The sequence below is a fragment of the Takifugu rubripes genome, chromosome 14 (genome assembly GCF_901000725.2).
Source record: "Takifugu rubripes chromosome 14, fTakRub1.2, whole genome shotgun sequence".
Lineage (NCBI taxonomy): Eukaryota > Metazoa > Chordata > Actinopteri > Tetraodontiformes > Tetraodontidae > Takifugu > Takifugu rubripes.
In genome coordinates, this window is record NC_042298.1 from 5,492,850 (window position 1) to 5,505,909 (window position 13,060).

Consider the following 13,060-nt stretch of genomic DNA (forward strand, 5'->3'; position numbering starts at 1 on the left):
AGCCTCTCATGGTGCTGTCCGTGGTGCTGACATTGTTCTATGAATGACTAATGAAAGAAGACCACAACATGTAGAGCAAAAGTTTATAATAGCTGAAATTTTCTAACCTCTAGAGGAGAGTCTGGTTCATCCAGGATGCTCTTCTCACTCTGAATCCTCTGCATGGTTCCTGTAGAACTGGGGTCCATTATCAGCACGTTCTGACTAGCAGCTCTGCCAAACTTACAGTCACTCTTTCTGGAGTCAGTGGTCCTGCACACCTCGTAGTTGTACACGTGTTGGAGAGTCCCTGTCCCCAAAGTGTCTGAGTAACGTGGTGGATAATATGGAATGACAGGCAGACTGGAGTGATACAGGATGCGAGACTGTCTCCACCTGTAGATCTTGACTGATATAATAACCACTAAACAGGTGATGAAGAGGAAGGAGACCACAGCCAAAGCCAAGACTAAGTAAAAAGTCAGGTTGTCATTGTACTCCTTGTCGTGTGCAAAGTCAGTGAACTCTGACAGCACTTCAGGGAAGCTGTCGGCCACCGCCACGTTCACAATGACTGTAGCTGAACGAGAGGGCTGCCCGTTGTCCTCCACGATGACACTCAGTCTTTGTTTGACGGCATCTTTATCAGTCACTTGGCGGATGGTTCTGATCTCTCCATTCTGGAGGCCCACTTCAAACAGGGCCCTGTCTGTGGCTTTCTGCAGTTTATAGGAGAGCCAGGCATTCTGTCCAGAGTCCACATCAACAGCCACCACTTTAGTCACCAGGTAGCCCACATCTGCTGAACGAGGCACCATTTCAGCCACCATAGAGCCTCCAGTCTGGACCGGGTACAGAACCTGAGGGGGGTTATCGTTCTGGTCCTGGATCAGGATTTTCACGCTCACGTTGCTGCTGAGTGGAGGAGAACCTCCATCCTGGGCTTTGACCAGGAAGTGAAAGTCTTTGATCTGCTCGTAGTCAAAAGAGCGCACTGCATGGACGACTCCACTATCAGCACTAACGGACACATATGAGGAGACTGGAACTCCGTTAACAGAGGAGTCCTCCAGGATGTAGGAAACACGAGCGTTCTGGTTCCAGTCAGCGTCTCTGGCTTTGACTGTGAATACAGAGAGACCTGGTGTGTTGTTTTCTACAATGTAGGCCTCATATGAGCTCCTCTCAAAGACAGGAGGGTTGTCATTGACATCAGAGATCTGTAAGGTGAGAGTGACGCTGCTGGAGAGGGAGGGCACTCCCTCATCAGAGCAGCTCACTGTGATGTTATACTCTGATTCTCTCTCTCTGTCTAACATTACATCTGTGATTAAAGTATAAAATCCATTCGATGTAGTTTGTATTTTAAAGGGAATGTCATTCTCTATATTACACCGTACTTGTCCATTGTTTTCGGAATCAGGATCTTTTACACTTAACATAGCAACGACTGTGTTTGGAGCAGAATTCTCTGAGAGAGATTCAGATTTAGAAACTATTTTTATGTGAGGATTGTTGTCATTGATATCAATGACATCTATTATTACTTTAGCGGAATCAGAGAGTCCTCCTGTGTCTACAACTTCAATATCAAGCTGATAGTTCTTTGCTTTCTCATAATCTATTTCACCAGCTAATATGATTTTACCAGTCGTTGTATTAATCTGAAAAAGATCAGACAAAACGCGGTTGTTCGACGATATTAAATATGATACTAAGGCATTCGAGCCGATGTCCTTATCAGACGCAGCTACTGAGATGATGCTGGTACCTTTCGGGGAGTTTTCCTGTATTTTTGCTCTGTATAGCGCTTTAGCAAATGTAGGTGCGTTGTCATTCACGTCCAAGACGCTGACAAAAATCTGCATCGTCCCTGACATCTGCGGCTCTCCTCCATCTACAGCAGTCAACAGCAGAGAAATGCGGTCCTGTTTTTCTCGGTCTAAAGGCTTTTGAAGAACCATCTCGACCTTTTTACTTCCGTCTGCTTGATTCTCTAGTTTCAACATGAAATTATCAGTCGGAGAAAGGGCGTAGCTTTGCAGTCCATTAGTCCCAATATCAGCATCGATAGCTCTGTCTAAAACAAATTTTGAACCTACCACAGCTGACTCGCTAATTTCAAAGCGTTTTTCTGCATTTGTAAAAGTAGGGGCGTTATCGTTTATATCAGTAATCTCGACCGTAACACGGAAGAATTCCATCGGATTTTCCAGAATCAACTGAAAATGTAACGCACAAGGTGTCGTCTCCCCACACAGAGCCTCTCTGTCTATCCTCTCTTGGATGAGGAGCACTCCTCTCTCTTTATTCAGCCCGATGTATTCCGCGCTGGATTCCGCGAAAACTCGAGCTCTACCTGCTTTAAGTCTTTTAATGTCCAAACCTAAATCGTGCGCTATGTTACCAACCACAGATCCTTTTATCATTTCTTCGGGAATCACATAGCTGACCTGACCAAACGCGGACTGCAGAGAGAAGAGCGAGATAAACAGCAGTACTTGCCGTTCCATTGTTCTATCGGAGGTCTCGTCAGACAGCTTTCAATGAAAAACGTAATCCGAATCCAGTCAATGGAATGAGAATAAATCAAAATGCAACCCGAGATTCAAATATCCATGGTAGAAAACATCGAGTAAACCGTAAAAGTGCTGCTCCTGATGATTCACAGCCACACTGACTGTTCTGTCGTTGATTATGGCGTTACAAGAACACGAATGGGCAAGACAGAGAGGACAGCTAAGGACTGCACGAATATTTACACGCTTTCCAACAGCGACCCTTTGAGTTGAAAGTACAGATTACAACATACAAATATAAGGAACATGGTGAATGCAAATTGATAGATCAATATTTAACTGCTGGTGAGACACTCATAATAGATCTGGCAAGCACTTCAATATTAAATCATAAAATAATTCATTAGAACCAGTATTATTTCCCTTCTACTAAAATAACATTAAATGCTGCTATAAAATTTGGGATATCAAGAGAAAAATGAAAAAAAAAATAGGAATTTTTTTTTTTTGACGTGAAAGCAGCCTCTCATGGTGCTGTCCGTGGTGCTGACATTGTTCTATGAATGACTAATCAAAGAAGACCACAACATTAAAAGCAAAAGTTTATAATAGCTGAAATTTTCTAACCTCTAGAGGAGAGTCTGGTTCATCCAGGATGCTCTTCTCACTCCTCTGCATGGTTCCTGTAGAACTGGGGTCCATTATCAGCACGTTCTGACTAGCAGCTCTGCCAAACTTACAGTCACTCTTTCTGGAGTCAGTGGTCCTGCACACCTCGTAGTTGTACACGTGTTGGAGAGTCCCTGTCCCCAAAGTGTCTGAGTAACGTGGTGGATAATATGGAATGACAGGCAGACTGGAGTGATACAGGATGCGAGACTGTCTCCACCTGTAGATCTTGACTGATATAATCACCACTAAACAGGTGATGAAGAGGAAGGAGACCACAGCCAAAGCCAAGACTAAGTAAAAAGTCAGGTTGTCATTGTACTCCTTGTCGTGTGCAAAGTCAGTGAACTCTGACAGCACTTCAGGGAAGCTGTCGGCCACCGCCACGTTCACAATGACTGTAGCTGAACGAGAGGGCTGCCCGTTGTCCTCCACGATGACACTCAGTCTTTGTTTGACAGCATCTTTATCAGACACTTGGCGGATGGTTCTGATCTCTCCATTCTGGAGGCCCACTTCAAACAGGGCCCTGTCTGTGGCTTTCTGCAGTTTATAGGAGAGCCAGGCATTCTGTCCAGAGTCCACATCCACAGCCACCACTTTAGTCACCAGGTAGCCCACATCTGCTGAACGAGGCACCATTTCAGCCACCATAGAGCCCCCAGTCTGGACCGGGTACAGAACCTGAGGGGGGTTATCGTTCTGGTCCTGGATCAGGATTTTCACACTCACGTTGCTGCTGAGTGGAGGAGAACCTCCATCCTGGGCTTTGACCAGGAAGTGAAAGTCTTTGATCTGCTCGTAGTCAAAAGAGCGCACTGCATGGACGACTCCACTATCAGCACTAACGGACACATATGAGGAGACTGGAACTCCGTTAACAGAGGAGTCCTCCAGGATGTAGGAAACACGAGCGTTCTGGTTCCAGTCAGCGTCTCTGGCTTTGACTGTGAATATAGAGAGACCTGGTGTGTTGTTTTCTACAATGTAGGCCTCATATGAGCTCCTCTCAAAGACAGGAGGGTTGTCATTGACATCAGAGATCTGTAAGGTGAGAGTGACGCTGCTGGAGAGGGAGGGCACTCCCTCATCAGAGCAGCTCACTGTGATGTTATACTCTGATTCTCTCTCCCTGTCCAGCTCACTGTCTGTTACTAGACTATAGAAATTATTTGATGTCGATTTAATTGCCAAGGGCATGTTTTCATTTAAGAAACAATGAACTCTGCCATTTTCTGCAGAATCGGGATCTTGAACATTCATCATGGCCACAACAGTGTTTAATTTTGAGTGCTCTGATATTATATTTGATTTCGACATTATATTAACTGTTGGTCTGTTGTCATTTACGTCCATTACTTCAACTATGACTTTACACGAATCAGTGAGCCCACCATCATCACTTGCACGAATATTAATGTGGTAATTCTTAGCGTTTTCATAATCGATATTTCCGATTAATATAATTTCGCCACTATCTTCGTTTACCTGGAACACAGCATGGGCCTGATCTAAACTGCTGGTTAAGGAATATTTTATTCTTCCATTTAGTCCTGTGTCTGCGTCAGACGCAGCGACGCTGGTGACTGTTGTTCCACGCACAGCATTTTCAAAAACGGTTGCTGTGTATGTGGACTGAGTAAAAACAGGCGCATTATCATTTACATCCAACACGGTAATGAAAATACGAATCGTTCCTGTCATTTGAGGATCCCCTCCATCAAACGCAGTCAAAACCAGAGCCACCGAATCTTCCTTTTCTCTGTCTAACGGTGTCTTTAAAACCATCTCCACCTTCTCCGTCCCGTCACTTTGACTATTCCGTTTTAGTTCAAAATTATCAACCGGGTGAAGGTGATATTTTTGCAGGCCGTTTTTGCCGACATCAAGATCGATTGCTCTGTCTAAAGCAAATTTAGCTCCTATCACCGCAGATTCGCTTATTTTAAATTCCACCTCGTTCTTTTCAAAGGCCGGGGGGTTGTCATTTATGTCTGTAATCTCGACTGTAACACTGTAAAACTCCATGGGGTTCTCCAAAATAATTTGAAAATGTAACGCACAAGGCGTCGTCTGTCGGCAGATTGCTTCTCTGTCTATTCTGCCTTTTATGAGGAGGACGCCCCGTTCTTTATGTAACTCGATGTAATCCAAACTGTCTCCTGTATAAACCCGAGCTTTGCCTGATTTCAGTCGATTTACATTCAAACCCAAATCCTGAGCAATGTTCCCGACCAGAGACCCATTCGGTAATTCCTCTGGGATGGAATAGCTGACCTGCCCCGTCACAAATCCGAAAGGCAGGACCACGAAAAACAACAGTACTTGCCGTCTCATTGTTCTCTCTGAAAATCTCCTCGCACAAAGATGAGGTGAAATCATATTCCACAAAAAGACAGACCGGTGGTACGTTGAATGATATGAAAAGACGTCAAAACATGTTAATCCGTGATCATTCGACGGCAGGAAAAAGCCTTATGTGCTATTCTCTATAAAAAGCTACGGTGGTGTGATCACCGGGTGGATGACTGTCCGTTTGCTCTCTGCGTGATGCGGTCGATCATTATAAACGTGCACAGAAATTCGACACAATGGCCGACAGCGTCACTACGAGTACAAACTGATGTACTACAAAACCAAACCATGAAATCAAAATGTGAAAGACAATGACCGGTGGAGTTTTTCTGTGAATAAAATATGCGGGAATGCATCACAAATGCCATTTCATATTTTGTTTAACACACTCTTAATAAAAAAGAAAGACAGACAGACAGACAGACAGACAGACAGACAGACAGACAGACAGACAGACAGACAGACAGACAGACAGACAGACAGACAGATAGATAGATAGATAGATAGATAGATAGATAGATAGATAGATAGATAGATAGATAGATAGATAGATAGATAGATATATAGAGATAGATAGATAGATAAGGAGAAGAGAAGATAAAATAAGAGGAATTTAAAGAATCAAAACTTGCTTTTGTTACAGGCTAACTTTTGTGTTAGCCACTAACTCCATATCATTGTTCAGTAGACACCAGCTCTGTCCATGGTGCTGATTGTGTAATGAAACCTAATATTTTGCCTCTCATAAGATGTAGACAAGAGTTTATTATATTTTACTGACGCTCAACATTCCAAAAATGTTATGACACCAACCTCAAGAGGAGAGTCTGGTTCATCCAGGATGCTCTTTTCACTCTGAATCCTCTGCATGGTTCCTGTAGAACTGGGGTCCATTATCAGCACGTTCTGACTAGCAGCTCTGCCAAACTTACAGTCACTCTTTCTGGAGTCAGTGGTCCTGCACACCTCGTAGTTGTACACGTGTTGGAGAGTCCCTGTCCCCAAAGTGTCTGAGTAACGTGGTGGATAATATGGAATGACAGGCAGACTGGAGTGATACAGGATGCGAGACTGTCTCCACCTGTAGATCTTGACTGATATAATAACCACTAAACAGGTGATGAAGAGGAAGGAGACCACAGCCAAAGCCAAGACTAAGTAAAAAGTCAGGTTGTCATTGTACTCCTTGTCGTGAGCAAAGTCAGTGAACTCTGACAGCACTTCAGGGAAGCTGTCGGCCACCGCCACGTTCACAATGACTGTAGCTGAACGAGAGGGCTGCCCGTTGTCCTCCACGATGACACTCAGTCTTTGTTTGACGGCATCTTTATCAGACACTTGGCGGATGGTTCTGATCTCTCCATTCTGGAGGCCCACTTCAAACAGGGCCCTGTCTGTGGCTTTCTGCAGTTTATAGGAGAGCCAGGCATTCTGTCCAGAGTCCACATCAACAGCCACCACTTTAGTCACCAGGTAGCCCACATCTGCTGAACGAGGCACCATTTCAGCCACCATAGAGCCTCCAGTCTGGACCGGGTACAGAACCTGAGGGGGGTTATCGTTCTGGTCCTGGATCAGGATTTTCACGCTCACATTGCTGCTGAGTGGAGGAGAACCTCCATCCTGAGCTTTGACCAGGAAGTGAAAGTCTTTGATCTGCTCATAGTCAAAAGAGCGCACTGCATGGACGACTCCACTATCAGCACTAACGGACACATATGAGGAGACTGGAACTCCGTTAACAGAGGAGTCCTCCAGGATGTAGGAAACACGAGCGTTCTGGTTCCAGTCAGCGTCTCTGGCTTTGACTGTGAATACAGAGAGACCTGGTGTGTTGTTTTCTACAATGTAGGCCTCATATGAGCTCCTCTCAAAGACAGGAGGGTTGTCATTGACATCAGAGATCTGTAAGGTGAGAGTGACGCTGCTGGAGAGGGAGGGCACTCCCTCATCAGAGCAGCTCACTGTGATGTTATACTCTGATTCTCTCTCTCTGTCCAGCTCACTATCTGACACAAGGCTGAAGATTTTTTTAGATGATGTTATCATTTGAAAGGGCATATTTCCCTGTATATTACATACAACTTTTCCATTTTCTGCAGAATCTGGGTCTTGAACATTTAAAATTGTCACTACAGTTCCTGGCTTCAAATTTTCTGAAATCACATTAGTCTTGGACATAATATTAATGACTGGTTTATTGTCGTTCATGTCTGTCACTTCAACAATGATCTTACACGAATCTGTGAGTCCTCCATCATCGCTCGCTTGCACGTGTATTTCATGCTGCTGCGCCTTTTCATAGTCCAAACGTCCTGACAGAGACACCACGCCATTTTCCCTGTCTATTTCAAAGATAGCATGGACATCATCAAAAGTGTTTGTTATAAAATAGGACACTTTTCCATATGAGCCCTCATCTGCATCTACTGCACTAACTGTAGTAAAAACTGTGCCTTTTGGAGCATTTTCCATGATAGTGATTTTATATACTTCTTGCACAAACACTGGAGCATTATCATTAGCATCTAGCACTGAAATCTCGACACGCATTGTTCCTGATAGTTGAGGATCACCTCCATCCACTGCAGTGAGGATTAAAGAGAGGTGCTCTTGTGTCTCCCTGTCCAGATTTTTTTGTAATATCATTTCTACTTTTTTACTCCCATCTTGTTGATCTTGTAATTTAAGCTGAAAATTGTCTGTAGGTTTCAAAGAATAGCTCTGCAGGCCGTTAACACCGACATCAAGGTCCATAGCTCTTTCCAGCACAAATTTCGCTCCGATCACAGCTGACTCACTTATCCTGAATCTCATCTCTTCCTTTTTAAAACTGGGCGAATGATCGTTAATGTCGTTTATTTCTACCGTTACCGAATAGAATTCAATCGGGTCCTCGAGTGTAATTTGAAGATGTAAAGCGCAAGGTGTTGTCTGTCCACAGAGCGCCTCCCTGTCGATCCTCTCTTTCACAAGCAGGACTCCTCTGTCTTTATTCAGCTCGACGTATTCTGCATTGTCCTCCGTGAAGACGCGAGCATTCCCAGATCTCAGCCTTTTTACTCCTAATCCTAAATCCTGCCCGATGTTACCAACCACAGAACCTTTAGACATCTCTTCTGGGATGGAATAGGTAACCTGCCCGAGCACAGCGTTAAAGGAAAAAATCGTCATAATCGACAGTACTTGCCGCGGCATTGTCCTGCCCCACATAATATCCTCGATTAAAAAAAAATGTAATGAGATATTCCAAGGTGATAAAATCTTTCTTGACTCCGAATCATCCAATGAAATATTGTCTTCGTGCTTTTAGAATCCAAACAAGACGTTTATGACGCGCGTATGCTGCTCGTTTCATCCACGACGCTCGTATGCTGCACGACTGTCTCTTTCTTCCTTTTATATCGCAAACATGCAGGAAAGCTAGGTTGGCCAACAGCGGCCCTGAGAGTCCAAACACCAGCACTGCAGAAGAACAGGCAGCAGGATATTTATGAAGTGATCAATGCGACTTTCAATGCGACTGACAGTGATCAATCATTTGAAATGCGAATCAAAATTTTAGTTTCACGTCAGAATTATCTGGAGGGAAGATGTTAAATTATGTGTGGCTTCATTGACTGGAGGAGAAAAAAAGGACCCGGAAAACAGAGGACTAGATGGACAGAAATATTGAGTTGAATCATATTCTGCTGAAACTGCTGCTTTCATTTTTGTATAAATGCAGAAAACACAGGCATTTTGCACATAAATAATCTACAGAAAAGGATGGAAAAGTTTCTGAAAGTTGTTGACCACAAAAATGAATTTAAAAAAAATTATTCAGCTGCACTGATGCAAAAGGGATATGAATTATCTCACTTTTATTGACTAATTCAAACTGGATTACACCTGCAAACCCTGCGCAGTAGATATAAATATATCACAGACGGCCCATTCATCTGACAACCAGAAAATAATAATTTAAATCGTATGTACCACTTCATCAGTCCAATCAAATAGGTATTTTCTTTGATAATGTAAGAGAAAACATGGCTGATGAAATGATAGAGTAGCAGCACACTCAGTCGTTGGATCACAATCTAAACTATTTTCAGATAAGCAGATAAACAACATGGACAACAAAGATTAAGCTGGTCGACGTATGGTTTTGATTTCTTTTCCAAAGAAATGTTGAGAACATTTAGGCAGCAAATATTCATTATGGACAGCAAAAAGAGAAATAAGTATGATCAAAACAGGAGAGAGGTCTGTAAAAATCCACGATAGGAAAAGTTCAAGATTGTGGAACAGGAACTGCTCAATATGTATCACTTGAAAATATAAAGATTAAGGGAGGTTGAACGTCAAATTTCTAAAGTGTGACTTCTATCAAAGCAACAGCAAATGCAAGTGTAATGAAGTAAAACAGACAACAACAACAAAAAAATACACTACAAAACCTCATATGTAAGAGTCCCAATTACAGGTAAACAATTTATGGACTACTGAAAATGGATTTCAGACTAGTGGTCAAAGATAATTCTGGCACCAACCTCAAGAGGAGAGTCTGGTTCATCCAGGATGCTCTTCTCACTCTGAATCCTCTGCATGGTTCCTGTAGAACTGGGGTCCATTATCAGCACGTTCTGACTAGCAGCTCTGCCAAACTTACAGTCACTCTTTCTGGAGTCAGTGGTCCTGCACACCTCGTAGTTGTACACGTGTTGGAGAGTCCCTGTCCCCAAAGTGTCTGAGTAACGTGGTGGATAATATGGAATGACAGGCAGACTGGAGTGATACAGGATGCGAGACTGTCTCCACCTGTAGATCTTGACTGATATAATCACCACTAAACAGGTGATGAAGAGGAAGGAGACCACAGCCAAAGCCAAGACTAAGTAAAAAGTCAGGTTGTCATTGTACTCCTTGTCGTGTGCAAAGTCAGTGAACTCTGACAGCACTTCAGGGAAGCTGTCGGCCACCGCCACGTTCACAATGACTGTAGCTGAACGAGAGGGCTGCCCGTTGTCCTCCACGATAACACTCAGTCTTTGTTTGACGGCATCTTTATCAGACACTTGGCGGATGGTTCTGATCTCTCCATTCTGGAGGCCCACTTCAAACAGGGCCCTGTCTGTGGCTTTCTGCAGTTTATAGGAGAGCCAGGCATTCTGTCCAGAGTCCACATCAACAGCCACCACTTTAGTCACCAGGTAGCCCACATCTGCTGAACGAGGCACCATTTCAGCCACCATAGAGCCTCCAGTCTGGACCGGGTACAGAACCTGAGGGGGGTTATCGTTCTGGTCCTGGATCAGGATTTTCACGCTCACGTTGCTGCTGAGCGGAGGAGAACCTCCATCCTGGGCTTTGACCAGGAAGTGAAAGTCTTTGATCTGCTCGTAGTCAAAAGAGCGCACTGCATGGACGACTCCACTATCAGCACTAACGGACACATATGAGGAGACTGGAACTCCGTTAACAGAGGAGTCCTCCAGGATGTAGGAAACACGAGCGTTCTGGTTCCAGTCAGCGTCTCTGGCTTTGACTGTGAATATAGAGAGACCTGGTGTGTTGTTTTCTACAATGTAGGCCTCATATGAGCTCCTCTCAAAGACAGGAGGGTTGTCATTGACATCAGAGATCTGTAAGGTGAGAGTGACGCTGCTGGAGAGGGAGGGCACTCCCTCATCAGAGCAGCTCACTGTGATGTTATACTCTGATTCTCTCTCTCTGTCCAGTTCACTGTCTGTTACTAAATTGTAGAATCCATTTGAAGAAGGTGCAATGTTAAAAGGTATGTTTCCGTTTATCTCACAGTTCACTTGACCATTGTTATTTGAATCTGGGTCAGAGACACTGAACATAACAATAACTGTGTTTGGGGGAGAGCTTTCTGGAACATTCTCAGATTTTGTAAGTATACTTATTACAGGTGTGTTATCATTAATATCAATAATATCAACAATTATTTTGCTGGAATCAGATAGGCCACCGCTGTCTTTAGCTTCAATATCTATTTGATAGTACTTAGCTTTTTCAAAGTCAACTGCACCAAGTAAAATCACATTCCCATTTTCGTTTACAGTAAATATGTCAGACACGGTGTCCATCGTGCTGGACACTGAATAAGAAACCTCGCCGTTTCTCCCTTTATCCGCATCGGTAGCACTCACTCTTGTGAGTATTGTCCCTTTCTGCGAATTTTCTGCGAGTGCAGCTTTATATACAGGCTGGATAAAAACAGGTGCGTTGTCGTTTACATCAAGCACGGTCACGGAAATCCTCACAGTTCCAGACATCTGAGGCTCTCCTCCGTCCACAGCCGTCAGCAGCAGCGAAATCTCTTCCTCTTTTTCTCGGTCCAGCGGCGTGTGCAACACCATTTCAACCCTGTTATTGCCATCTGCGTGGTGCTGCATCCTGAGCTGAAAATGATTCGTGGGTTTCAGGCTGTAATTTTTCAGGCCATTGACGCCAATATCTGCATCCACCGCTCGGTCTAAAACAAATTTCGAGCCCGTAACAGCAGATTCGCTAATTTCGAACCGCTTCTCGTCGTTTTTAAAAACGGGGCTGTTGTCGTTAATGTCAGTAATCTCGACTGTTATCCGAAATAGCTCCATTGGGTTTTCGAGAATGATTTGAAGATGCAAAGCACAAGGCGTCGTCTGTTTGCAGAGCGTCTCTCTGTCAATGCGATCTTTAACGAGCAGGACTCCTCTGTCTCGGTTCAACTCGATGTATTCTGCGCTGTCGCCAGTAAATATTCGCGCTTTACCCGATTTCAGTCGTTTCACATCCAAACCTAAATCTCGTGCTATGTTCCCCAGTACGGAACCTTTTGGCATTTCCTCTGGGATAGAGTAACTGACTTGACCAAGAACGGAATCAAGCGAGAAAAGCATGGTGAAAAAAAATACTTGCCGTCTCATTGTTCTGTTCAATAGCACCGTTAGATCACAAAGGGTGTTAAAATCAGTCTCAAAATCTTAACGTTGCCAAGTGACGACAATCCAAATGAGAAAAATAGTATTAGAATCCACAATTTGTAATAGATAGTCCGTTTGTTAAAGGCAGTCATCCAGGAGACACCATGTCCACGAACACCCTTCTTTCTTTTCTTTTTCAGTAATAACGTCACGACAAGGGAGGATGCGATTATAAAGGAGGTGAAAACATCTAGTGGTAGTCTAACAGCGGCCCACAGAGTTGAAACCCAGTTACTGCAAGCAGGGTTCGACAAGTCGAGTCAGACTTATTGAAATCGAAGAATCAAAAGAGAGAGAGAAAATCTGCCTACTGTTAAAACTTAAAACCTACAGAGCTGAAAATATTTTACATCATAAATGGTGTCAGGAAACTTCATAAATAAAAACAAAGGTTCACTTGACAGAACTTGTCAGGAAAGAGTCTCTCACAATGATTTGCCTCTGTCCGCGGTGCTGAAAACCGGCTGTAAGCCCCCACACCCCACCCCACACACACACACACACACACAAGCGGGCACAACCCCCCCCCGCCAACACACACACACACACACACACACACACTGA

General features: G+C 43.9%; 5 protein-coding genes across 7 annotated transcripts in view; all 5 read right to left on the bottom strand.

The window, feature by feature from the left end:
* The window catches only part of LOC101063628 (protocadherin beta-16-like), a 133,834-nt gene that overhangs the window by 23,506 nt on the left and 97,268 nt on the right, over window positions 1-13,060 (bottom strand). The window lies entirely within an intron of this gene.
* On the bottom strand, window positions 15-2,964 carry LOC115252469 (protocadherin beta-16-like). Its single transcript, XM_029847749.1, has one exon. The coding sequence runs from the start codon at window positions 2,490-2,492 to the stop codon at window positions 84-86; it is 2,409 nt and encodes an 802-aa protein (XP_029703609.1). The 5' UTR covers window positions 2,493-2,964; the 3' UTR covers window positions 15-83.
* On the bottom strand, window positions 3,102-5,968 carry LOC115252334 (protocadherin beta-16-like). The gene has a single exon (XM_029847192.1). The coding sequence runs from the start codon at window positions 5,547-5,549 to the stop codon at window positions 3,102-3,104; it is 2,448 nt and encodes an 815-aa protein (XP_029703052.1). The 5' UTR covers window positions 5,550-5,968.
* On the bottom strand, window positions 6,291-9,792 carry LOC115252466 (protocadherin beta-16-like). The gene has a single exon (XM_029847743.1). The coding sequence runs from the start codon at window positions 8,733-8,735 to the stop codon at window positions 6,306-6,308; it is 2,430 nt and encodes an 809-aa protein (XP_029703603.1). The 5' UTR covers window positions 8,736-9,792; the 3' UTR covers window positions 6,291-6,305.
* Window positions 9,879-12,950, bottom strand: LOC115252468 (protocadherin beta-16-like). Its single transcript, XM_029847748.1, has one exon. The coding sequence runs from the start codon at window positions 12,437-12,439 to the stop codon at window positions 10,028-10,030; it is 2,412 nt and encodes an 803-aa protein (XP_029703608.1). The 5' UTR covers window positions 12,440-12,950; the 3' UTR covers window positions 9,879-10,027.